The sequence below is a fragment of the Canis lupus genome, chromosome 11, assembly GCF_003254725.2.
Source record: "Canis lupus dingo isolate Sandy chromosome 11, ASM325472v2, whole genome shotgun sequence".
NCBI classification, from domain to species: domain Eukaryota; kingdom Metazoa; phylum Chordata; class Mammalia; order Carnivora; family Canidae; genus Canis; species Canis lupus.
Window position 1 is genome coordinate 5,926,303 of NC_064253.1, and position 27,873 is coordinate 5,954,175.

Sequence of the window (27,873 nt, forward strand, 5' to 3'; positions counted from 1 at the left end):
AGCTATCAAAACAAAACAAAACAAAAATCTCTGTTCTTTTTCTGGACATGGACATAATAACCAAGCAGAGTAGAGGAAGAAACAGAAGTTCAAGCAAGGGAAACACGTCATGGAAAGAGAGAAATAAACAATCCCCTCTCCTTTCCATGTACAGAGAAAGAACTTCATTTTTAAATGTAGTAGATCAAATACTCTCAAGTCTTTTTTCTTTCTATCCATAAGGCAATTATTGTAAAAGGGAGGAAAAATAAATTGATAACAGATGTGGAGTGTGTGTACTCCCGTGTGTGTTTGAGGGAGATGAGGGACGGCAGGAATTTATTTCTGACTTTCAAAAAATACCAGGCTTAAACGAGTTTATTTGGTGTCTGAGAGCATCTCAGCAAATATTTCCCTGAGCCTTAAATAAGTTTGCCATCCACAAAAGCTATTTAAAAAAAAAAAAAAAAAACCTGGGGGATCCCTGGGTGGCGCAGCGGTTTGGCGCCTGCCTTTGGCCCAGGGCGCGATCCTGGAGACCCGGGATCGAATCCCACATCGGGCTCTCGGTGCATGGAGCCTGCTTCTCCCACTGCCTGTGTCTCTGCCTCTCTCTCTCTCTCTCTCTCTCTGTGTGACTATCATAAATAAATAAAAATTTAAAAAAAAAAAAAAAAAAAAAAAACCTGATGTTATTGGAAGGATATTTTAAAATACCCATCTTGTCATGAAACACATAGGCTCAGAGGCAGGAAGAAAATAAATGTAGCAAACATAGCAAAAAAAAAAAAAAAATGTTTTTCTTTGCGCTTTCCTTTAAGAGTAGCCCTGGAAAAACTTTTTGAAACTGCGTGCTGGTTGGGCCTTGAAGACTGTCTTCAGTTGTCAAGAGAGCTCTTCAAAAACTGGGCAAACCATCCAGAGAATGAGTAAGACTCGTATTGGATTGCCCTTATTTCTGTCCTCTTTCAACACCAATAATTTCTCTACCTTTTTGATGTTCTCATTCAGGGATGGATTGTTTTGTTTTCACTTGGGTAGTCTGTCTCTCCTATTTTTTTTTTCAAGTAAACTTTTATTCTCTTTCTTTCTTTCTTTCTTTCTTTCTTTCTTTCTTTCTTTCTTTCTTTCTTTCTTTCTTTCTTTCTTTCGTTTTTGCTTTGTCTACTGTAGGTCTGTGAATGACAATAGATTCAATTTATGTAGTGAGTTGTCACCCAGGACTGCTAATTGCCCCTAACAAGCACTTCTGCATACCTTGAGTCTTATTTCAGTTGTTCTTTGATGGTTCGTTATTGTGATTTATATGTAAGTGTGTCCAACAAGCTCATTCTCTGTGAGTTTGCATTTCCACTGAGCGCTGAGACCAAGACTGTCTTTCTGGTTTTATTGTGTTACCTCTAATGCATCGCCTCAGATGGACTCTTAAGAAATGTGATCATAAGACATGAAATGAAGGTTACCTGGCTGGCTTAGTGGATAGAGCATCTGACCCATGATCTCTCAGAGTCATGAGTTTGAGCCTCATGTTGGGTGTGGAGATTACTTCAAAAAAATGATATGAGCTCAAGCTGAATTATTAGCATACATTGATTGAACTATTATAATTTCCTTATTTCTTAAAATTCTTTAGTTTCTAAACTAATCTGATGTTCTTTTCTCGTGACATTAATAATATCACGAAATAGTGACAGTTTCCACAAGTGACTTTCTCCATCCCCACTTCTGATCTTTATATCTGAGACCTCAGCATTTTTTTCTGGGTAGCATCCTTCTAAAAATATAATGACCTAAATAAACATGTAACTTAACTACTATGAGAAATATCATTGCATGTTCTACCTTACAGAATACCTTCTCCGATTAAAAGTGTGATTTTATGTTATGGCATTGCCTTGGGAAGTGATGAAGAATGGGACTTTTTGTTAAATATGTACGCTAATAAAACAAAGGAAGAAGAAAGGATTCAACTTGCTTATGCAATGAGTTGCAGTAAAAACCCATGGATACTTAACAGGTGATTATGGTCAACCTATTTTCAAAATCCTGGCAGAGGAATACAATTAATAAACCAAAGGGAGAAAAATAGAACATGTGCTGATATAGCAACTAAAATAATATCCATTTGTGCACTATTGATTTAGCACCACGTGGGATTTTAAGTCTACTTGTTGAAATTCACTTTCTACTGGATGATGTTTGTGTATTTATTTTCTGCAAATGCATTTTTGCAGATACATGGAGTACGCCATTACTGCATCTCCTTTCACTTTTAATGAAACAAATATAATTGAAGTTGTGGCAGCATCTGAAGTTGGCCGGTACATTGCAAAGGACTTTTTAGTCAACAATTGGCAAGCTGTGAGTAAAAGGTAAGAAGGAAATATGAGACCTTTCTTTCAGACAGGTCATTGGTTTGGTGCTAGAAGCTCAACCTTAGTCTCATTGGGGTCACAAAAGTCCTTTGCATTGACCAGAAAAGTGTTTCTTTTTCTTGCATTTAGTCTCATTTGTGGAAGAGAAAGTGAGCCATAGCCTCACTTTTGGCTTCCTGTACGAAAATGAATTTGCCTGGGATACTCACCTACCTCAGTTTCTCCAGTAAAGTCTTTTGCCTGAGATACAGAATAGAGCAAGTCATGTTTTTCTGGTATGAGTGTATACCAGCCATTCATTTATTTTGTGAAGTAGATCACTCTATTTCAAAAGACAGCAGTGTTCATCACTATATCCGCCTGGGTGTTGTTCATGTGTTATTTGTCAGATCCTCTTCACATATCCGAGTTCTATATTCTTGAACTTTTCTTATTTCTCACCTTTCTTTTTTAAATATTTTATTTATTTATTCATGAGAGACACACAGAGAGAGGCAGAGACACAGGCAGAGGGAGAATCGGGCTCCTTGTAGGAAGGCCGATGCAGAACTCCATCCCAGACCTGGGATCACGCGTGAGCCAAAGGCAGACAGACGCTCAACCACTGAGCCACCCAGGTGTCCCTCATATTTCTCACCTTTTAAGATTAAATCTGTTTGCTTGAGAGCCCCCTGTTGGGTAAAATATACATTCACATGAAAAAATCAGACAGTATGTCCTTGATGGCTGGTCTTTCCAGAGCATTACTTAATCATATATTCCTGAAAGCCTAGAATAATATGTCCTACAAGTACTCACAAATGCTAGAGTTAGCAGATAGATACACAGTATCTGCTATGAGGTCTCACCACTTGTAAAGTTGGAAGATACCTTTTGTAAATAAGTTATCCTTTTGGAACAGCAAGTACATTTAGAATATAAATGTTAAAGAATGTGAATATGTGGGGTGCCTGGGTGGCTCAGTCCATTAAGCATCCTGCTCTTGGCTTCAGGTCATGGTTTCAGGGTCATGAGATGGAGCCCCATTGGGTTCTGCACTGAACGTGGAGCCTGCTTAAGATTCTCTCTCCCTCTCCTTCTCTCTCTATGCACCAACACCCTCACCCCAGTCTCAAAAACAAAACAAATATGGCTCTCTCTCTCTCTCTCTCTTTTTTTAGATTTTATTTATTTATTTGACAGAGAGAAGAGCACAAGCAGGTAGAATGGCAGAAGGTGAGGCAGAGGGAGAAGCAGGCTCCTCACTAAGTAGGGAGCCTGATACGGAGCCTGATCCCAGGACCTTGGGATCATGACCTCAGCCGAAGGCAGATGCTTAACCAACTGAGCCACCTAGGTGCTCCTGAATATGGCTCTTTCTGGGAACAAAATCTTAGAATGTTTTTCTTTTGTTAACATTTATTAAACTCTTTTATATCACCAAAAAATTGTGCTTTTAAATAATAAATTTACAACATGTAGATAAAAGCTCGTCTGTACAGTACTATGTTTCTGGTTCATCAGTGGAACACACTTAGCCTAGTCACGAATTGAGAAAATTCACCTTATGTCCAGTGTTAAATTATCTGTCATTCTAAATTCATTGCTTCGGTGGCCTTATGAATTGCTTAAATTTCCTCAGATTCCTCAGGCCTTGGGAGTAAATGGTGTCTTCCATTTTTGCTTAAGTCATTAAATATACTACCCTCCTTCCTCGGTCCTCCTAGGAATTTGGGAGTTAGGATAGGAATGAGAATTATTTACATTGATCCTCTTGTTCCCTGAAATTTTAGAGATTCCAGCCTCATAGAGTTGTCTCTGTTTCTGTTCTGTCTCCCTGGAGTTTGTAACAGAAGCGCCTTCTAGGTCTGAGTGCCTGGCTCTGCCTGGCTGAGGAGGCCACCTGTCCTCCTGCTGCTGTGGTCCTAATGCCCAGGGCCATTCAGTTCAGCAACCGTCCTGGACTGTTCTCTTCCTGCGCTTCCTACCGAACAATCTAGGAGCGGTTCTGGAATTAAAATGTTGAGAGAGTAGCTCCTTTAAGAAATGTGTTATGTGGGCACCTGGGTAGCTCAGTTGGTTGAGCGTCTTCTTGTGACCCAGGGCATGATCCTGTGGTCCTGGGATCGAGTCCTGCATCAGGCTCCCCAGAGGGTTAGCTTCTCCGTCTGCCTGTGTCTCTGCCTCTCTCTGTGTGTCTCTCATGAATACATAAAAATATTTTTTAAAAAAAGAAATGTGTTATAATTTGCCTGAGGACCCAACTTGTCATTGCTATAAGCTGTGATATCCTCTAGTCCTTCCTTTGCACCTCTGGGCTCTGAGGAAGACAGAGGTTCACGATTCTGAGTCAGGCTGAGTATCTAGTGGTGCCTGGCACCTAGAATGTCCTAATTCTAGAGTGTACTTATTGCCACCATGGCTCAAAGTGACGTGGTACCTCTCCCCCAGGCAAGGTGAATCCAGGCAGAACAGTAGAAGTCACTTAGAGTGTCTCAGTAACCTAAAGACTCTCAAGCCCACCTACCCCTTTTAAAATCAGAATCCGTCAAAATAAGGCAGAAAATCTGCACCTTTTGCTAACTCCCCAGGTAAGCCTGATACGGTTTAACATGAAAGCAGTTGACACCTGATTTGAAAAGTATCTAAGGCCGCATTGCTCAATACAATAACTTGTGGATATTGATTTAAATTGGAATTGATTAAAATTAAATAGAATTTAGAATTCAGCTCCGCTGTTGCACTAGTCCTGTTCTAAGAGCATGATGTGGCCACGCTGGACAGCTCAGGTGTAGAACATGGTCGTCACTGCGGAGAGTTCAGCTGGCCGGCTCTGCTCCCACAGGTGGACCAGCCCCTTTGACCACACACAGCACCCGGGCCGACCAAGCCCCCAAAATGGCTTTGGGCAGCTCATGGGAAAGACTGCTCCCAAGTTAAGTGATTTTCAGTGTGCTCTAACTTTTATTCCTCAGAAAAACCTTTCTTTTTCTGTGTTTAGAGAACAGGAACATGTTGGCAACAGTGTCTGGAAGGTCCATTGTGTAATAGTTTATACCTGATTTTAGCCAAAGGGCGGAGAAGTGATGTGCAGTGATTTATTTTAATGATGTATGTAACTGTATTAAATGGATTAAATTCTCCATTTTTTGACTCGAAATGGGTCTTTTGAACCTCAAGAAGCTCCTAGAATTATAGATGTATGAATTTTTTAAAAGATTTTATTTATTCATGAGAGACACAGAGAGGCAGAGACCTCAGCAGAGGAAGGAGAAGCAGGCTCCCCATGGGGGGCCCGATGTGAGGCTCAATCCCAGGACTCCGGGATCATGCCTTGAGCCAAAGGCAGATACTCAACCACTGAGCCACCCAGGTATCCCGATGTATGAACTTTTAGTCATGGCTTGAATATTTTAATCCCTCATCAACAAGATGCTGAGCTCATAAAATAGATGACTATTTATAGCAAATTCATCTCAGTTCACTCCTCTCATACATTCTGCCACAAAAAGTCTTTCAGACTCAAATAGGTTTGCTTTCTACATCTAATACATTTATTTTCATTTACTTTCTGTTCATTTATTTAATAGCAATTGTAATATTGATCAGTCTTGCTGAAGTTTGCAAACGATTGAATGAACAGTGATAATACATATGGATTGTTAGAAGGAAATAAAAGCTCAGGTTAATAATTAAAATGTTATATATACTAAAGATGGCACAAGAATGTTGACTTAATTTGTTGTACATCAGAACATTTGAATCATCACTTATGTAAACAGTTATATTTGACATGAAAGCTAGCATGTTACCAGTCTTCACATAATAAAGACAAGGGCAGCCCAGGTGGCTCAGAGGTTTAGCGCCGCCTTCAGCCCAGAGTGTGATCCTGAAGACCTGGGCTCGAGTCCCATATCGGGCTCCCTGCATGGAGCCTGCTTCTCCCTCTGCCTGTCTCTCTCTCTCTCTCTCTCTCTCTCTGCCTCTCATGAATAAATAAATAAATAAAATATCTTTTTAAAAAAGACAAAATGAAAGGATGAATACGCGAATGCCTCTGACAAATTAACTTTTATGTTAATTACTTGAAAAGGACTTTTCTGAACTTCCTGAAATGTGACTGATTACTAGCCAGTTAGCTATGAATTCAGTGTTTTTCCAGTATGTTCCACTGAGCATTATTCATGGAACATGCTGAGAAGCCTTCTGTGAACAAGAAAGACAGCAACCCCATCAGTTGGGAACTGTGTTAACCTTCACTTTTTGCAAACTCATAATATATGCTAGCCTCAAAGAGACCCCAAGGAGCCCTGCAGAAGAAAATCTAGAGTTTTCCGTGCCCCTTTTCCTATATCTTATAGCCATAATCCTGCTACTTACCGTATATGTAATGTAAACAGGGTGTCACTTTGCCAGGAGATCACTTGTTCTGGGAGAGAAACATATGAGAAACTGAATTCTCCAACACTCTCATCTGGAATGTTACTAGAACAACTGTTTATTATTGGCCTCTTAGTTAACATTTTGGCTTTGGTTTGTTTTTGTATAAAATGAAATGTATTATATTTGATCAATTCCAAGGTTCTTTCTTATAATAAAATGTTCTAGTTTTCCCGGGCCAAGGTCTGGTTAGTTTAAGCTCTTGTCAGGGATATAAGGTGATGAGGATGTGGGATCTGATAAATGCTGTCGGGAAGAGCTGGAGAAGGTTCGAGGAGCCAAAGAGGAGAATGGGATTTGAGTGGGATCTGAACAAGCAGTTGAAAAAAATTATCTTTCGCATGGAGGAGAGGACACCAAGAAATGCCTGGGGGCAGGACCCAGCATCTGCCTTGGGACCGGTCACAGGACATGGCTGGAACTCAGGGCTCTGGACTGGACAAGAGAGGGCTGGTCAAGTGTTAAGGTGAGGGCGCTGCCCACAGCAGATCAGGAACATCTGCTCCCCTCACCCAGGCCCCCAATTCTTCCAAGGAAGTCTAATCTGAAGCTATATTTGAGAATATTTGTATTTAAAACAACTTTGGTTTGGTTCTGCCCCTCACTCCCATGTTCAGAGCACTGTGCTGGTTGCTGTGGGGGTGTTTAAGCTAATCATTGGGCCAAAGATGATCTTTTGAGCCCTGATCTCAGTGAGTGAACCTCCAGTGACCAATAAAGACCTCTTGCAGGTTAGAGAAAATGCATCTGGACATGCATCTGTGGCTAGGTCTCATGGAAGAATGTGTGGGTGGAGATGAAGAATAGAATTTGTATGAGTTGTTACTTACTGTATGTAGGCAGGAGAAACAGTGTTTGTGCCCTATCATTCTCATCAAGTGTTTTTGGCTTTCTTAAAAGTAATGTAGGCCTCACAGCCTCCAGGAAAACCCTAGTTTTATTAGAATATAGAATATAAGGGTATGATCAGGTTCAAACTCAACTGACCCAAAAGGAATTTTACTGCCTTTTTCACCAAACACTTGATTTCTTCTTCAAATACTGTTACATTGGCTAAAGTCCTTAGTATGAAAGCTTACACCATTCCCACTTCCATTCTCTTGTGTTTCATGATGGGGAATACAGAGCCAAATGGAGAAACAGGTGCATAAGCAAATGGAGAGAAGTCAGGTGTTATGGAGAGGTGCACCCAAGCTCTGAACAGCCCATGCCCACCGCCTGTCACTGGATCTGCCTGGATACTTTGGTGTTCCCATGCCTGCCTGCTGGCCATGTATGCCACAGGAAATCAAATGTGGCAGGGGAAGAAATAGGAAGGGAGGAGAAATTCGAGAAAGGAGAGAGACAGAAGGTGAGCCAGATGAGAGTGGCCCAAATTCCTGTGCCCACACTAGCATGGAATGTTACCAATTTTTTAAAACAGTAACTCTACTGATGCAGGTTGGCTCTGGTCTTTGTATTAATTAGCCTGTATCTGACCACTGGCAGGATAAACTGTTTGGAATGTATCTATTTTTGTTCAGTAATATTTCGGTGATTGCTGTCTCAACCAGAGGGGCAGATCTTCTCTGTCTCAAAAATACCTCCTCAAGAGGAGGTGCTTGGGTGGCTTAGTTGGTTAAGAGTCTGACTCTTGATTTTGGCTGAGATCATGATCTTATGGTCCTGGGATCGAGCCTCACATGGGGCTTTGTGTTCAGCTTGGAGCTGCTTGGGATTCTCTCTCTCCCTCTGCCTATCCCCTCACCCCCCTACACATGCGCTCATGCTCTCTCTCTCTCTTATTAATAAATATGTCTTAAAAAAAAATAAAAATAAAAACCTCCTCTTGAAACTTGAGAGAACAGGAAGGGACAAAGTGTGCCAGAAACTCTGGTAGGTGTTTCAACACACAGCATCTCCTTTCCTCTCCAGAACAATGCTTCTCACTGTATGTTAGTCTTGTCTTTCCAAGTTACGAGTTGTCCAAGGTCACTTCAAACCCAGATCTGCCTTTCAGGGTGGTGTTCCTCTTCTGCCTGGTAGAAAATCACACATTTGGGCCTTAGGTATTTTCTACTTTTTTTTTCCTTTCAAATTTTGCCAGATTTCTTGAGTTGTTTCACACTTTTAATACCTGGCCAATAAAAATAGGGAGCTAAGGAGTAGCTCTTTCCCTATAGAAAGGAGTCCTCTTGGGGATCCCTGGGTGGCGCAGCAGTTTGGCGCCTGCCTTTGGCCCAGGGTGCGATCCTGGAGACCCGGGATCGCATCCCACGTTGGGCTCCCGGTGCATGGAGCCTGCTTCTCCCTCTGCCTGTGTCTCTGCCTCTCTCTCTCTCTCTCTGTGTGTGACTATCATAAATCAATAAAAAAAAAAAAAATTAAAAAAAAAAAGAAAGGAGTCCTCTTTCCCTATAGAAACAAGTGTGTTTATATGGAGACTCTCTCTTGTCCTTTGCTTTGCTCAACTAGAAACAGCTCACATTAGAGCTCAGAACGTAAAAAAGAATAAAAGCACTGTTTTCTCTCACCTTTGTTTGGATATTATGCCAGCATTGACTCCTGTGATTTTTTAACTTCAAGGATACATTTTGCAAGTAAGTCAATTGTGTGTAAAAAAAAATAGTGTGTATTAACTATCAATAATCAATAGAACAGAGTGGCAGTGCAATCCTTTCTTGTTCCGTCCAGAACATTAACGCTGTTTTAATTTTCTTTCTTCTTTAATGCATCCAAAAGTCTTTATTTACCTTTTTAACCACAGCAACGCTTTGGGCAGGTATGTATCTGGTGTTTTTCCTTAACAGTGTTTCATGGTTTTTTTCTGGATGATCCTTGTTGGATATTAAGGACGCTAAGCTGGAGGGGACGTTTCAGTCCCTATGCCTCTTTGAGGGAGGAGAAGTAGAGCTAGAACACTTAGCACTTCAGTGATCACCAACATTTTGAGAATATTCAAAGACATGGATCCTCTCTCCAAAAAGCATATACAAATACAAAATTTAAGCTTTCAGAGTAGGTTAGCCAGAGTTTCTGAAACTGATCCCATATTAATTAGTTTTTTAAGGGGCATAATTTGCATATGTACTTAACCAATATAAGTGGTCTTAGTTTGAGGTACATGACATCTATTTTAACCACCTCATTTAAAAAGATAAAAACAGTTGTTTTTAAGAAGAGCTTTTTATATTTGAATAAAGCTTTCAGAACTATGTGTACACAAATTGATATTAAACTGTATAAATATTTCCTTATGACTGATAAAATTTTCTAGATAATAGATTTCCTGTTAAATTGTGAAGCTAAACTAGTTCGTACATGATTCTGCTTACATTTGTGAGATAGCAGTCAATGGGGGCTGTGCACTTAGCATTTACCTGCTATATAAAGTATAGCTTTATCTTGCAAAACGTTTTCTGCTCCTGATTAGCATCTTGTTGCTTTGCAGGTATGGAACACAATCACTGGTTACTCTAATGTATATAATAGGGAGAACCATAAGTACAGATTTACAGATCACAGAGGTAAGTACTGAGGATATTGTGAATTATAATGATAATTTAGAAGCCATTTTTTAATGTAATTTGGAGTTGCTGAAATGAAAAAGAACAGGCTTATTTGAATTATTATATTCCGTGCTCCTGGTGGTGTTCTTTTCACTGTGAGCAGGAAATGGTTTTTCATTCTATTCCCAGCCCTCATCTTGCTGCCAGTCCTTGCCCTGCTGTCAAAGCTTCAGTAACTCATCTGAATTTTTAGAAGACATTTTAAATCTTTTCATTATAACCTGGCCCCTGTCTGCTTCTCTGGCTTCATCTTTTGCCTGCCTCACCACTGAGTGTAGGAGGACATGAGAGACACTCCCAAATACTTTTCCTCTTATAGATTTTCCTAAATTGTGGTGTTGTTTCACATTTTCCAGGTTTTGGAAACACTCTACCTTCTGATTTGGGTGACTTCACCATGCCTATCCTTGGATGTCCAAGTTATCCTTTAAGACCCTGCTTCCAACCACCTGTTCTAGGAATCTTTCAATTAACTGATTTACACCCTCTCCTCCTGCATGCTCCCCGATCTCCTGTGAATACCTATATCATGGGTGTGTAATGTGTCTACTGCCTGAGGCTATCCTGAGCAACCTGAGGAGGGAAACCATGTTTTAGTCATACCTATATTCTAGAAACTAACAAGGGGCTTGCTATTTCTTTTACTTTTTTTAAGATTTTATTTTTAAAGTCATTTCTACACCCAGTGTGGGGCTCCAAATCACAAACCGTGAGATTGAGAGTCGCGCAGCCAACTGGGCCAGCCAGGCACCCCCAGAGCTTGCCATTTCTAGGCTCTGCTTTCTCCTGGGCTGAATTTCTTCTTAGGCTGGCTTTTTCCACAGGAGGCAAACGTGGCTCCAGGCTTATGTCATCCTCAGTGCCCTCAGTTGCAGAAGGAAGAGTCCTTGCTCACCCAAGTTCAAGTCCCAGCCCTGTGGAATGACTCTGGTTGTGGTCCTACTTGGGTCACTTGTATCACTGTGGTGGGAGTGGATCATGTGCCCACTCTGGAGCCAGCCCCACCCAAACCACAAGCCCTGGGATAGGGGAGGAGTAGTTTTGGAAAGAAAAAGGGGATCCTATAACCAGAAAGCAAGTTAAAGGGCCAAAAAAAATATCTATTAAACACAACCTCTCTACACTTAGTAGCATGGATAAAATGAGACAGATTTACACCAACAAACACTGGCAAACACTTGCGCAACCAGAACTCTCTTTTTCTGCCTCTGGGTGAGAAGGTACATGGTACATGGTACAACTACTATGGAAAATAGTGTTTTAAAATGTTATTTAGACACATATGACCTAACCATTCTATTTTTAGGTTTTTACTCAAGAGGAATTAAAACTATATCCATGCAAAGACTTGTACATGAAGGCTCACAGCAGCTTTATTCACATTAGCCAAAATCTGGAAACCATCCAAACATCCATCAATAGGTGAATAGATAAGGAAAATGTTATAATATATCCACACCAGGGAATACTATCCCACAATTAAAAAAAAAAAAAAGAATTTGTGTAATAACATGGATATATCTCAAGATGATTATGCTGAGATAAAAAAAAACAGATACATTCTAGGAAATGCCAGATATCATCTCTAGTGACAAAAGGCAGCTTGGTGATTGCCTGGGATAGAGGGAGAGCTGGATTGCGAAGGAATCTGTGGGTGGTGGAAGTGTACTTTACTGTATCTTGACCGTGGCTATGTGTTTCATGGGTGTATACAGTGATCACAATTCGCTCACTTGTACACTTCAAGAGAATTCAGTTTATTGTCCATCAATTTCATCTCAGTTGATTTCAGTAAATGTTTTTGAAAAAAATGCATGAGTGCAAATTAAACATGTGGCCCAGAACTATATTAATACAAACCAGAAAGGGCCTCTGTAAATAAGACAGGAAAATCAATTGCTTCTTGGCCTTTTGGCTGAGATCAGGTGTGGTATCTGTTCTTAACAGCTTAATATCTAATACATTCTCCATCCAATAATATATTACATGGCTTTTTGGAGCAGGGAGATGGAATAGGAGCTTGCTCCATCCACTTCACAAATTAACCTGGTTTAAAAAAAAAAGAAAAGGAAAGGAAAATCAACTCCTCTGCTCCAGCAAATAAAACAAAAAACATGTAGGTCACAGAGTCCTGAAGTTTGATCCTGAGCCAAAATAAAAAAGAGAGAAGCAGTCAGCTATGTAGTTATTATTATGAGAGAGGAAGAATCAGTAATTCCTAAAGGAATTATCTCTGTGTGGGTTTTGGCCTGCTTGAGATTGAGCTGCAGGGACCTGATTTATCAGGGATTCCGTGGACAGGAGAGTGAAGGGCATACTCAAACATGCCCGAAGGAAGGAAAGCTCCAGAATGGAGGCTGAGTTTGTGTTGGCATCTTCTGAAGAGCATCAGGTCATCTCTGTGTTTACAGAACCTGGTGAGGTGTTTTTGTTGTTTAATGAATGAACGAGGTGCATAAAAATTTAGCAGTCCCCAAAGTTCCAAAAAACTCTATAATCACTGATAGTTTCTTTTTTAAAAATAATGTAAAAATATGTTTAGCAGTGGTGGCATTTTTGCCATTTTGAAAACAAGTAAATTAGCTACTATGAATATCCTTGTCAAAAACTTTTTAATCACCAAGAATCCTGCCATGATCTATATGTTCACGTGATCATATCGAAAATAATTATTAAAAAGAAAATGAGAAGTTTCATTAGTCCTTTCTGCCTCTAGAGCAGCACGGAGACTATACACTCTCTGCAGCTCTTGCTTGGGTCTGCATACTCACCGGGCTGGAGCCTGGCCTCATGCTCTCCAGCACACACAAAGCCCCACCGACCATCCCACAAACCCCAAATCCCCTCCCACACACCTGCACTGTAGAGGGCTGTGGGTGGGAGGTTCCCACTGCAGGCAGATGTGGGCAGGTGTGGGAGAGGGCTGGAGACTGGTTTCTGGTTCCTTAGCCTACTCTGTCCTGGAAACTTACTTTTCTTTTACATGGTAATTAAGTTAGATGGCCCTATTACTTCTCAATTTCAAGTACATTAGGGTTTAAGTGGCATTTTGTGAGCTGGTATAGGTACACTGTCATCTAATGTTCTAAATTCTAATCCAGGAAAATTGTGGTTTCTTCAAAAAGTTAAAAAATAAAACTACCTTATGGTCCAGCCATTGCACTACCAGACATTTACCCAAGGGATAAAAAAAATACAGATCCGAAGGGTACATGCACCCCAATGTTTATAACAGCATTATTAACAATAGCCAAACTGTGGGAAGAGCCCAAATGTCCACTGACTGATGAATGGATAAAAGAGGTGGGGTGTGTGTGTGTGTGTGTGTGTGTGTGATGGAATATTACTCAGCCATCAAAAAGAATGAAATCTTGCCATTTGCAACCGCATGAATGGAGCCAGAGTGTATTATGCTAAGCGAAATAAGTTAGAGAACAACACATATGGTATGATTTCACTCATGTGGACTTTAAGAAAGAAAACAGATGAACATATGGTAAGAAAAAAAAAGAGGAAAGTAAATCGTGAGAGACTCTTAACAATAGAGAACAAACTGAGGGTTGATGGTGGGAGGTGTATGGGGGATGGGCTAAATGGGGGATGGGCATTAAGGAAGGCACCTGTTACGATGAACACCAGGTGTTAAATCTACAAGATGAATCACTCAATTCTACTCCTGAAACCAATATTACGGTATATGTTAACTAACTAGAATTTAAATAAAAAGTTGAAAGAAAAAAATAAGTTCTAATCCAATGACATAGAAATAGATTTTTTAGATTATGACTTATTAGTTCATTGGGGTCTGGCTTATACATAATATTGTGCCAGATGTTCCCATAACTAAATGCTTGAGGTGAATCAGTAAAGGAATCTAGCCGGTGGGCAAACCCACTATCTAAATGTTCTTAAATAAAGGATCACACTTGTAAAAGCACAGATGTTATGTGCCACTTTTGAGCTTTGGCAGTTGCAAAGCTTCTTGCCAGGTAAGAGACCGTCTCACTGCGTCTCTGTCCACAAATCTAGCGTAATACCCAGCACGCATTCCCTAGGTCATTACCGAGCACCCACTCTGTGCCTGGGGTCAGAGCAGGGAATAAAACAGGTGCAGTTCGCACTCCCTGGGGCTTCTGGTGTGCATCTGATTCTTCAGGCGAGGTGTGGTCGCCGGCACATGTTCTCAGCCACGGTCTCCTCGGGGCACTCAGCCCGGGAGGGCGCCTTCCTCCGGCTGCGGCTGCGGCTGCCGCGGGCCTGGGCAGAGCCTGTTGCTACTCAGCCTGACCTTGCCTCACTTCGCCTCAATGAGACGTGAGCGTGCACTGACCCTCCGTCCCTTGGTGCTTTCAGCTGCAGCAGTTTTTCAGCAACATGTTGGAGGAGCACCAGAGGCTCACAGTCCATGCCAAATTACAGACAATAAAGAACAAAAATCTGGAGAACAGAATGCGAAATGCCAGGATGACGGCATGGCTTCGGAAAAACACATAACCCAGTGGCCACTTCCGGCGCCCCCCTGCCTGCTCTAACGGGTTTTGCTCACACTTTTGTCTCTCAATACTTAGTGAGTCTGGAAAACCGCATGTTTTGTTATTTGTGTGTCAATCGCTTTTGCTCCGGGGAATATTTCCTGTTCTTCCCCTGCTGTCACATTTGGCCCCGAGACTCTGCAGTCGCCCAGGATTTACCAAGCCTGCTGTATTTCTGGGGGAAATTTCACTTCTTGTTGGGCTAGGAAACCAGAGTTGACTTGAAGTGCCTCATAAAAACAAATTCACCTTAGAAAGTCTTGCTTATTCTGTTGTGAAAGGCAGTGGACTATTAAATCACTGGCTAACTGAGCACAGTCTATGCTGAGGGAAATTCAGATCTGCAACACCCTGGGGTTTATTTAGGGCAATATTTGAAAGCATAATGAGCAAACAACACCACAGTGTAAAGAAACAGAAGCCAGAAAAACAATACGCACTAGAACATAGAAAAGCCAGGGAAACCCACTTTTACAAAGAAGGAACAGATGATTTTATGAGCCCTGTGAAGTGCCTTCAGGGCCAGAAATGCGTCGTCTGCCCATGTCTGTCTCCTCGCAGTGCCTGTCACACTGCGCCCCGCTTTCCAGGCTCCTGAACCTGAGGGTGTCACACAAAGAGCCAGAATGGCAGGACCCACGAAGCGCCCTTCGGATGGGATGACAGGAGGGCTCTGCCCAGAAGCTCAGGCTGCGTCCCCACCTGTGGCCCAGGTACTCATTAGGGCGCAAGTTGATGCCCCAAAATAATGATGTCAAGAGACAGCAGCAATTAGGCACTGATCTTCAGTGCAAAAGGAAGTAGTCAAATAAAGAGAACTAAAAGGCTCACCAAAGCAGAATCTTTACGGCTTTGCACTCAGGGACAGCGGGAAACTGTGGTTTCAATTGACCAAATGGAACTGGCTTGCAGGTGGGACAACTCCAGACACGGTCCCCAGTTTACAGTTCGTGGAATTGACTTCGTTCTGTTACACCGGATTAAATCAGGATGGCTAAGGCCAATCACCCTACTCTCAACTTTGTGTGTGTTTGATTTAATTCTGTGTTTTGCTTTGGCTTTTGTTTTTGTAGAGGAGGCGGTAAAGCTTCAGATCTTCGGTCTACCTCAGAGTGATGTAAAGATTTAAGAGCTGTGTTAGCTGAAAGGCTTTAAATACATTGCATAAACTCAAGGCAATGTGATCTAAAGTGTTTCCCTCTCTCTCGTGTCAGTTGATGCAGCCACAAATGAAAACGCAAGATGAGAGTTTGCTTTTGTAATCACTTCAGGAGAAGCTGCTCTCTGAATGAGCAGGAGGCCACTGAGTTGTGGCCCTGAAAACCAACCAAAGCCCCACCTCCTCCGACTCAACCATGGGTCATAGGTCAGAGAGCATTTTCTTTTGATTTAGAAATGTAAAAACCTAAACAATAAAAATATCACCATGTGTATTGTTATGTGTGAGGTATGTTCTGGCGCTTTCTAGAACATTCGTTCTGTTTCCTAAACGTCCTTCTATTGCAGTCTCAAGTTACCATAACCATGACACGCATCTTTTCTCTTGCTTTGCTCTTTCTCCTCCTCCACTCCCTTCTTGTCTCCCTTGGGCTCTCTTCTCCCTTTCCATGGGGTAACCTTTGCCTGCCTTCTGTCTGAAGTCTTGTCACCCTGCTGTGCTGTCGATCCAAGTGCACTCAGAGGCTCTGACACTGGTCACCGGGTGTGGGTGATGCCACTACTGCCTGAGCCCACCAGAGGAGCACCTAGGCTCGGTGCTCCAGGCCATCTGTTGGAAATAAAAATCTGGTTACATCTTAGCTTCTGTAGTAACTAAGCCACACTGAAAGTGCTTATCAAATGCCAAAATATTTGATTAATAGTTTTTCCTCTAAATATGAAAAAGAATATTAAATAATGTACTTTTTCTCTTAGACGAATGAAGCTGGTTATTCCAGACAGGCATTACATTTTATTAAATTGTGCTTGGACTTAGTATAAAATGAAGTAATTATTGATTGATTACTGTGATAACAATAAGTCAGGGACAGTAACTGATACAGATTTGTGTAAATGGTATAAATGCAGTCTGACTATAAAACAATTTCTCTGACCCATCCAGTGTACCCAGTTTGCTTTACACTGTTTACTCTAGAATAAAGTTAACAAGATGCATAGGGCCATCTGGGTGGCTCAGCGGTTGAGCATCTGTCTGCCTTTGGCTCAAGGTGTGACCCCGGGGTCCTGGGATTGAGTCCTGCATTGGGCTCCCCACAGGGAGCCTGCTTCTCCCTCCACCTGTGTCTCTGCCTCTCTGTGTGTGTCTCACGAATAAATAAATAAAATCTTTTTTTAAAAAAAGAAAAAAGGGATCCCTGGGTGGCACAGTGGTTTAGCGCCTGCCTTTGGCCCAGGGCACGATCCTGGAGTCCCGGGATCGAATCCCACATCCGGCTTCCGGTGCATGGAGCCTGCTTCTCCCTCTGCCTGTGTCTCTGCCTCTCTCTCTCTCTCTCTCTCTCTCTGTGACTATCATAAAAAAAAAAAAAAAAAAAGGAAGAGCTGGGGTGAGCCAAGGAGGAGTCTATGCAGTGGGGAGCAGCTTGGTGCAGGATGGCAGAGCCAAAGAAAGTGTTTGGATAACCAAACAAGGATGTTTCCTATCTAAGTGTAACATACCTGTCACCGTTGGAAAATTAATACACGACAAGGGGTGAATAGGGCATCAAGGGAGAACTTCCTCTTAAGGATTTGGGAAAAAGGGGATCCCTGGGTGGCTCAGTGGTTTGGCGCCTGCCTTTGGCCCAGGGCGGGATCCTGGAGTCCCAGGATCCAGTCCCACATCAGGCTCCTGGCATGGAGCCTGCTTCTCCTTCCTCCTGTGTCTCTGCCTCTCTCTCTCTCTCTCTCTCTCTCTCTCGGTCTATCATAAATAAATAAATCTTAAAAAAAAGGATTTGGGAAAAAATACATTTTTCTTGTAATTTCAACTTTTCTACCAATGTGTGATTAAATAAACTAAATTTAAAAATAAACACAAGAATCTTTCTTTTAAATCAAAACTGCAACATATTTTTCTTTCAAACCATTTTTTCATTCAAATTTGGTAATAGCCAGTCAGAGTCCTACAGCTTATCCGTTAAGCATTTCAACAAGCACAAACTGAAAACATAAGTTGGCCCAAAGCTTAGTGTCTTGTTTCAGCCAATATTTTCCATCTTAAAACCAGAGGGAGTGGGGCTCCTGGGTGGCTCAGTCGGTGAAGCATCTGCCTACAGCTCAGGTCATGATCCTGAGTTTTGGGATCGAGCCCCACGTGGGGCCTGCTCAGTGGGGAGCCTGCTTCTCCCTCTCCCTCTGCACCTTCCCCCTCCTCCCTTCCCTTCCTCCCTCCTCCCGGCTTGTGCTCTTGTGCTCTGTCTCTCTCTCAAATGAATTTTTTTTTAAAATGTATTTTAGGAATTTAAAATACAAAGAAAATTATTACTCAAAATTAAAACTATATAAATGTAAAATAAATATAAATACTAAATTTTCAAATACAGTTTATTTGAAACTTGTATGTTGTCAGGTTGGATCCGGTTGGTAGTGAAATGAAAGAGAGAGGCCGGCAAAGGTGGGTGGAGGCAGGCTTTTGCTGGACGGGCTCTCGGGCTCTCGGGCTCTCGGGGCTCCGCGGCCGCAGGGGGGGACGGGAGGGGACGGGGACGGGGACGGGGACGGGGAAGTCGCGCCCTAAGGGGGTGCAGGCGAGCTCTTTGCGGGGAGGGGCAGGGGTTGCGTCCGCTCGGGGGTGATAGGTATTAGGCACAGTACTGGTGGAATCCGTGTGGGGCGGTAACTGCCCATGCCCTAATATGGGGTCTGGGCGGGGTGCGGTCCCGGTTTCCCGCGCAGGTCCTCTCTCCCCCTGATGACGTGGCCTCGGCGGTCCGCTGGTGGCCGGAAAGTCCCGAGGCCAGGGTGACAAGGTGGAGGGTCCGATCCACCTTGGTTAGGATCCTCCCGATCCCCCTTCATCCTGCGGGCCCAACATTCCGATCCTCTTGGTATAGGGCGTCCGTTCAGATCTGGCTACTTCCTGCTGAGTAGGGGCGCCCTGGGGTCCCTCGGAAGTGGGCAAGCGGGAGTAGGGGCGTAGGAGGAGTTGGTTGGCAGATCCCCGACACTCCGCGACCTGGTTCCTGGACGAATCGGAGAGCACAAGGGGCCACCATTAATTGCATGCGGATGGTTAGGCGCGGGCTAGGAGGGGGAGCCGTGTGGCTAGCGGGGGCTGCCCCCAGTCGGGGTGTAGTCGGCCTCAACTGCACCTGTTTCACTGATGTGGTGACAGCATCTTCCATGAGGCACATGCAGGCCCCGCCCTGGTCTGCTCGTTCTGGAGGGCCACCTGGGCCACCTGGGCCACCTGGGCCACCTGGGCCACCGAGGCCATCTGGCGCTGGACGGAGGCCCGAGACTGCCGAGGCCTCGGCGGCCACTTGAAGCCTCTGAGGTCCTGGTGGAACCTGAGTGGATTAAGGCCCCGTCCCCAATCCCGTGGCCACCAGGGTTGAGGCCAGGTTGACCCCTGACAACTAGTGGGAGAAGCATCACTCGTTTCTGCTTTTCCGGGGGGCTGGCGAGGAGGGCTGCTTCTGCCTGACTCTAGACGGTTGACCGCGAACCCGGGAGACAGGCAGACAGGAGGGAGGCCGAGGCATGGAGAGGTTTAGAAAGGGGCCACTGCCCAAGAAGCCGCCCCTAGGGGCGTGAGGAGAGGTGACATTAGACGGGGTGGCGCTGCAGAGGGAAGAGTTAGGGGTGGAATGACAGAAAGGGAATTGGCGGTTGAGAGGGTCAGTGAACAAGGGAATGTCACGGAGGGAGGGAGAAGGTCCCGGGGTATGGGTGTGGGGTTGGTGCAGTTAAATGCATTAGGGAGGGGAAAGCGGCCACCAGGCGGCTTTGCCCAAGGCGCACAGACGGCCCGAGCCGGCAAGGCTGGCCAGGGAAGTGCCTCGTGGGAGAAGTTTTATCCAGGAGAAGGGCCCTGGTCCTGAGCTGGGTTAGCCTGTAGGTGGGTCTGGAGACGTTGCTCCTGCGTGCGAATGGTGTGTTTGGTTACTTAGGGCGGATAGGATTTGTGGAAGTGACACCGCACATGTGCTCTCTAGATGGCGGAGAGCGGCGTAGGTAGGAGGCAAAGGGCCAGGGGTGTAATTTTGCGCTTACCCCGGTCGCCCAGCAGGGAATCCCAAGGTAGGTAAGTGTGTAGCATTTATGCTTCCGAAGTTATTAAAACTTAAAACTGAACCGAGTCTTTCGGAAAAGCTTTGTATACGTGAATGAATGCAACTTTGAAGCCACTATGGCAACAACTTGACTTAATCTATGCTATAGCAATACCTGAACTATATAGTGCCATTTCACACAACTACTGATAAGTGGTACATAAGTCTAGAGGCTGTAGAGCATACAATACCTGCTATAGAGCCGCGTATGCTTAAGTATGACTCTCTTGATTTAATAAAAACACTCTGCGAAGTCCATATACCAGGTTCTACTGTTAACTTCCTTCATTGGAGAAAATCAAACTAGATGAATAAAAGCTAGTTTGACCTGTGTGCTGTAACACAGCTTCAGAATTCCAAATGGGATTGAGAGGCATGGAATGAAAAATAGAGACTCCTGCTCTATTTTAAACATTAATATTTTTAAATCAAGGTGTTCAAAATAATAAATTATGGGTTTTTTTTTAAATAGAAACTTTAACTGGAGCACCTGGGTTCCTCAGTCAGTTAAATGTCTGACTCCTGATCTCAGCTCAGGCCTTGATCTCAGGGTCTTGAGTTCAAGCCCCACGTTGGGCTCCATGCTGGGTGTGGAGCCTGCTTAAAAAAAAAAAAGAAAAGAAAGAAAAATTTCCTATCCAAACTGTATCTTTAAAAAAAAAAAAAAAAGATTGTGTTTATTTGAGAAAGAGAGCAGGAATGGTGGGGAGAGGCAAAGGGAGAAGCAGGTTCCCCACTGAGCAGGGAGCCAGACTCAGGGCTCCATCCCAGGACCCAAAGATCATGATGTGAGCAGATGCTTAACTGACTAAGCCACCCAAGTACCTTCTAAAATGTATCCTTAAAAGTCTATTATAACTTACTTTCTTTGCTAAAAATGTATTTTGTAAAAAGAGGCTGTTTGTGTAGGTGTGTATGTAGAATGCAGCATAGGTAGGGGCGTGTGCATAACTAGTATGTGTGTGAACATACTGTCTTAGAATGAACCACACATTAATTTTCTTTCTTTCTTTCTTTCTTTCTTTCTTTCTTTCTTTCTTTCTTTCTTTCTTTCTTTCTTTTTCTTTCTTTCTTTCTTTCTTCTTTCTTTCTTTCTTTCTTTCTTCTTTCTTTCTTTCTTTCTTTCTTTCTTTCTTTCTCTTTCTTTCTTTCTTTCTTTTTTCTTTCTTTCTTTCTTTCTTTCTTTCTTTCTTTCTTTCTTTCTCTTTCTTTCTTTCTTTCCTTTTTCTTTTTTCTTTTTTTGCCATGAAAAGGCAATAGCAACAGAGATAAGGCAGAGGCAACCTTTCTCTCGACGGTCTCCTACAAATAATGCCAAACTGCTGCAAGTGTTCTATTTTGATGACTTGCTGCGTCCTGAACCCTAGTAGTACATAGATACAGACCAGAGAAGTGAAGGGGGGCTAAGCTTGATGTTTGCATGAGTTTCTTTTTTCTGCCCTCAGTGCAATGATCACCCTATGACTTAGAATGGCCCCTCAATGTTAGCATCTATTACTTGAGATCAACATAGTCTGAGAGATTCATCAGTTCCTGTGAACTGGAACAATCCTTAGTCATGCCAAGGGTCTGAGGCCCCCTTCAGGAAGTTATCCTAAGAATGCCCCATAACAGAGGACAGGTATGGTTTCCTTCAGAAGATGTCTCTTGGATTTCAACAGCGAGCAGCCTTCCTAATGGGGCTTCCGTATTTATGAGCTTCTACAAAAGCTGGGCAGGCCGAGAGTACTTATTTCTTGGGGAAGGTTGATGTTGTCCCTCATCTCTCCCTGCCTCTGCTCCAACACATCCCCAGATTTTAGAGAAAATACACTCCCTATATCAATAAATAGAGAGACAAGTTTGACCCACCCACCAGAAGTCATGTGATACAGGAGAAAAAGTTGTGATCAGCAGGAAGACACCTGTCGAGGACCCCCTGCGAGCCATTTACTGAGCTATATGCTCTACATGTTTCGTCTTATCCTCAAAATACCCTGAGACAGTGTGTCCAGTAGGATCCAGCCAGAAAAACAGAAACCAGACCAGTTTCTTTGTTCTACCAAGATGATTTCTAATGTTAGGGATGAAGACGAGTGAAAAAGCAAAGGAGGCCCAGGTTAGAACTCTGAAAGCAGCTCTCCCTCTAGGGCTGGGGATAAAGGACAAAGGTTGCAGTTACTGGAATGTAGAATTTGGGGGCAGGAGTAGGATATTCTGTTTCATTAGAGTCCACCCAGGTGTCCTCATCCCAAATCTCAGGGTCTCATTCTTCCTCAGTCAATAGCCTGACTCTCTCCGTCTGGGCCTGGAAGCCTGTGAATTCAACTAGGAAATGCTGCTTCTTGTAGAGCAGCTACAAGAATTAAGAGCTTCTTCTCGAAGTGTCTTTGAGGTTCTCTGGTTCTCCGACTACTACCTGGGCTGGTCATTTTTCTCCCCCTAAGCATCCAGTGTACTCAGAAGGAGCCATGCCACCCCACCTCCTTGCAATGACAGTGGCTAACCCCAGCAGCCACCGAGTCCCTGAAGGTACTTGTTTCATTCGCTAGGTTGCTCATTGTAATCAACCCAGTTAACAGCTGGTGTCAGCGCTGTGTCCAAGGCCACCTGCGTGATCAGCATCCCACCTTGAGAGTCTATTTTGTGGGAGACTGCTGCCAGCCGCCAGGGTTCAATCAGGAAAGCGGGAACTGCGTCTGCTCTTTTTGGATTGAGAGAATTTATCAGGGATCCCTGGGTGGCTCAGTGGTCAAGCGTGTGCCTTCAGCCCCGGGCTGATCCTGGAATCTGGGATCGAGTCCCACATCGGGCTGCCTGCTTCTCCCTCTGCCTGTGTCTCTGCCTCTGTGTGTGTGTGTCTCTCATGAAAAAATAAATAAAATCTTTTTTAAAAAAAAGAGAGAATTTATCATTTCAAAAAAATAGCATATAAGGAACTGAAAAGGTAAAAGAGTAACAAGGAGAAGACACCAAAGGTGGGGTGGGGAACCCTGCAAGAAATAGCTAGCCCTCCTGGGCAGGGCGAGGCCAGGTCGAGGAGGGGGCCCTGGCCAGCGGGGCTGGTATTCTGAGGGGACACACCAGGCTGGGTCGGGGAGACCAGGGGGGACCTGTGCCCAGAACTGGAATCCAGCGGCTCCCCTCAGGAGCGGGCCTCCCGCCGGCCTTCCCGCGACGCGCAGCGCCCCCTGCTGGCAGAGCGGCCAAAGCCAGGCTGCGGCGCGCGGAGTCCCGTCCTAACCCCGCCGCCGCCGAAAACTAGGAGCTGGACTCGGAGCTGCCGGCGGGCGCTTAGGTCCCGGCCCAGGCCTGTGTCATCGTTCAGATCCCCGGCTCACGGCCCCGCACCAGCAGAGGCAGGAGCCAGAACGTAAAACCCACCCTGCTTACTGCCAAACCTCATTTACTTTGGGATTTTCTTTACCTTTTAATTTAGGACACGGGTTAAGATACTGTTATATGCTGACAAACCTCATCCGAAAGCTTTTTTTTTTAATTTTTATTTATTTATGATAGAGAGAGAGGCAGAGGGAGAAGCAGGCTCCATGCACCGGGAGCCCGACGTGGGATTTGATCCCGGGTCTCCAGGATCGCGCCCTGGGCCAAAGGCAGGCGCCAAACCGCTGCGCCACCCAGGGATTCCCTCATCCAAGAGCTTTTAATCCGCACACACTCCTGCGGGCCGTACTACAGGGTGTCAGCAGCTCTTGGAAACACGGGCAAGGCTCTATGCAGACAGGGCCATTCAAAACAAAAGAAAACCTTTTCAGAATGATTTGTATAAAAAAAGTAAAATTTGGACTTGTACTGAAAAGAAACTCAAGGTAAGTGCATTTAAATAGGTTGTTGTCCACTCCGCAAACAGTATTTACATAGATTTTTAGGGAATGGTTGAGGTTCTAAAATAACTAGCTTCATGCTGTCAAACCATCATTTGCTATGGCTTACGATTGCATTAAAAAGGTATAGATTACAGAGGTGGCTGGCCGGCTCAATCAGAAGAACGGGTGACTCTTGATCTTGGGGTTGTGGGTTCGGGCCCCATGTTGGGTGTAGAGATTACTTAAAGAAAACCTTGAAGAAGTTATAAAATATACAGGAAATATAGCCTAAGGACACTTTATTGATAGAAATAAGCGTTACATATGTAAATATGAATACGCTTATATTACTCATGAAAGCCAGCTTTAGCTGAAATGCTCTGTTCCTGTAGTTTTCATGAGCCATGTGCAGCCATAGAAAGGATTTAAATGAATTCAAAGTTTACAATATCAGACATTTAATGTAATACAAATTCTAACTGCAAATGCCAAATTTGTGCAAAATATTAGTGCTGAGAGTGTTGATGCATTTTGAGTGTCTATTGATTTTTTTTCCTTTGGAAGCAATTAATGATTTTTTTCTTTTTATATATTTTTCTCATTTATTTTTTTCTAAGTAGGCTCCACACTCAGCTTGGAGCCCAACATGGTGCTTGAACTCACAACCCTGAGATCAAGAGTCAGACATTTAACCAGCTGAGCCACAGGCACCCCTATTTTTCCTGTTTTTAATTGGGAAGACTCCTCTGAGCCTTCCTTTTTCTCACTGGTAACTTGAAAGTACTGCACTGCATTAGTGGTTTTCTCTAGGGCTTCTTGGGAGTATTTTATGGATTCTATAGCTATTGATGAAGAATAGCCAATTCTTGATTGTGTTGGCCACCAATGGGAGAGGAGGGGCGGGGGGAAGGAAGACCCAGCATGGCTCTTGACCCCAAACTCCATTTCATTAAGATAGCTCCAGTTCTATTGGTCTCACACGTTGAGGTTGATTTAGAGAACAATCTAAAAACTATGTTTGAAAACTGATGTACTACCTTGTTTCCAAAGCCCTTTCCAGGGGAGACATCACACTGACATCTAGCTTGTTCATTCCTGACAGATCTATGCAAATCGTCTTGCTCTACAGCCTCTGCAGATCCTACACATGCCCTTCTCAGAGCCCCTCATTTACCTCTGAAATGATTCATCTATGGCTGTAGAAGAGATCAAACAAATTATACTTAAGACATGTGAAAATTCTGGAGCCAGTGTCCATTTGAACTGGTCCTTGGTCACTAAGAAACATGCCTCCCACGTGGCATTCTTGAAGTGGAAAGGATATTTTAATTCTGGCTTAAGGTTTTGCGCCATCTGCTGGATATATTTATTTTGCACAGACTGTAAGAACTGCGTTTGTTCTGAGACCTTTTAAAATATTTATTACTACTTTAAAAAATTGTAAAATATATGTTTATCCTAGGAAATGTGTAAGTATTGTTGGGAAACAATAAAGGGTAAGATGAAACTCCAGAGATACCTATTGTTCTTAATGACATTTCCTTGTACACACACACAGAAGAATATGTTGTCTTTTGATTTTGGCTTGTGTTTTTTTTTTTTTTTTTTTAACACAAATTTGAGATCAACACTATATTGGTTGAGGTGGAGGCAGTAGGTAAAAGAAAAGGACATATTGTGGAGCTAAGATTCACGGGAAGGGACTGTTGGGTGATTCACTCTTCCTATGTAATGCAGGAACTGAACCTTAGGTTCCAGTTTAACCAGGCAAGGTGGAATAGAGCTTAGGGAAGTGGATGAGACCCTGGAAAGTGCCTTGTATTGCTCAGATTCAGAGGAAACAGATGCCCAAAATACCATTTCCAGTGATCAATGTGGAATTGTGCTTTTCTGTTAGTATATATACTTTGACCCCCCTTGTGCTGGTTGCTGAGACCCAAGCTGTAGAACAAAGAAGCCCTATGGATCCAGTAGGGGACAGAAGTGTGTGTAGAAGCTAACTAGAAATCCAAGTTGGAAGCATAGAAGCAGGGGTGCTTATACTACTTGAGTAATGTGTCTGCAGAAAAACCCAAGTGGGTTCTGGTGGTGGGAACATTCCTGGCATTTAGGAATGGCTAATGGAAGTCAGGTTGATGGAAGGGGGCAGTGACAATGAGCTGGGAAAGTAGACTCAGATCACATCATGGAAAGACTAACGTGCTGAGGATCACAAAGCATCGCTAAAGTGTTAGAAGATGAAAGCGACACAATGGGACCCCATTTTGGGAGGATGTCATTATGGTCATGATATGAAGGACCAAAAGGAGAGAAACCAGGTTCGAATGTGAAGCTTGCCAGGAAGATGTGGGGGATATTAAGCAGAGATAATTCATTAATCTGGGGGCACCTGGGTGGCTAAGTCAGTTAAGTGCCTGCTTTGGGCTCAGGTCCTGATCCCAGGGTCCTGGGATGAAGTCCAGTATCAGGCTCCCTGCTCAGTGGGGAGTCTGCTTCTCCCTCTGTCCCTCCCCCCTGCTCATGATCTCTCTCTCTGTCAAATAAATAAATAATCTTTTTAAAGAAATTTTTAAAATCATTATTCTGTGCACCTAGGAAACAGTGCAATCAGATAAACACAATCCATGAATAATTACTGCTAAATAAAGGAAATTTGGACCCAATTGTGAAAGATATTGGACAGCAAATGTATAGTTCTGCAGATCTTTAACAATACCCAGTCTTCCAGATGGCATAGAGCTGGAAACTCTGGAAAGCATGAGAACTGCAAGCTTCCAACAGGTCTTCAGAGCATCCCTGGGGCCTGAGAGACAGCATGGAGTGACAGAGAAAATGGAACATAATGGGGACTTGAGGGATCCCTGGGTGGCGCAGCGGTTTGGCGCCTGCCTTTGGCCCAGGGCGCGATCCTGGAGACCCGGGATCGAATCCCACATCGGGCTCCCGGTGCATGGAGCCTGCTTCTCCCTCGGCCTGTGTCTCTGCCTCTCTCTCTCTCTCTCTCTCTGTGACTCATAAATAAATAAAAATTGAAAAAAAAATATTAAAAAAAAAAAAAGAAACTTTGCAAAAAAAAAAAAAAAAAAAAAAAGAATGGGGACTTGAACAAATAAGCTACCTTGTTCCTGGAATGGCAGGTAGGCCCTGTGCATACTTGCGTTGATCAGTGACAGGACCAGGGGCATTCCAAGCTGACTTGTAAACCAGGAGCGCATATAGAGTCTTATGCTCAGAGCAGGGGCTTGGTGGGAAGATTTCCACGTCAGCATACCTCTACTTGCTCCCCCTAGCTCATCACCCGGTCTCTCAGTCCCTCTTCCATAATCCTTCATCAGCTAGCCATCTCAGAAAGAATGGCCACCAGGCAAAGACTCCAGATAATCAGAAAAGATCAATATGGAACCTCCACAGAGGCATTGGGAGAAAAATAACAAATAACTGATAAAGAACACATGGGAGAACAAATATACCATAAAGCAGAAGAAAATATGAACAAACTTATCCATGGAATAAAAAAATTCAGAAAACATTTCTTCTTTGAAACAAGAGGTCAAGTCACACATAGGACTCAAAAGAAATATGAGTAAAGGAGAAGAGAAGAAATAAATCGAGCTGGCAGAGGCAGACCTAATGAGATTTAGGTCCACAAATGCTTATATTAGAAAAAAAAGAAAAGGAATGAAAGTTAATAAGCTAAGCATACATCTTAAGGCAATAATAAAATAACACTAAACATACCCAAAATAATAGGTGTGAAAAATATAAAAATGAAATCAATGAATGGAAAGAAGGAAGGAAGGAAGGGACAGGGAGGATTTAGAAAGAAGGAAAGGAAGAAGAGAGAAGAAAGAAAGAAAGAAAGAGAAAGAAAGAAAGAAAGAAAGAAAGAAAGAAAGAAAGAAAGAAAGAAAGAGCAAGCTTTTCCTTGATAGGATGAGAAATGTCTAAGAGAGAAGGCACAG

At 43.3% G+C, this 27,873-nt stretch overlaps 1 protein-coding gene and 1 pseudogene across 1 annotated transcript in view; both read left to right on the forward strand.

The window, feature by feature from the left end:
• The window catches only part of LVRN (laeverin), a 66,371-nt gene extending 50,085 nt beyond the window's left edge, over positions 1-16,286 (forward strand). The window contains exons 16-20 of the mRNA XM_025446705.3: positions 801-908; positions 1,829-1,996; positions 2,214-2,351; positions 10,204-10,279; positions 14,675-16,286. Of these exons, the coding sequence (XP_025302490.1) occupies positions 801-908; positions 1,829-1,996; positions 2,214-2,351; positions 10,204-10,279; positions 14,675-14,815 (631 nt within the window). The 3' untranslated portion in view covers positions 14,816-16,286. The remainder of the gene's footprint in view (positions 1-800; positions 909-1,828; positions 1,997-2,213; positions 2,352-10,203; positions 10,280-14,674) is intronic.
• Positions 12,217-12,381, forward strand: LOC112659738 (U2 spliceosomal RNA; annotated as a pseudogene).
• Positions 16,287-27,873: the final 11,587 nt, after the last annotated feature.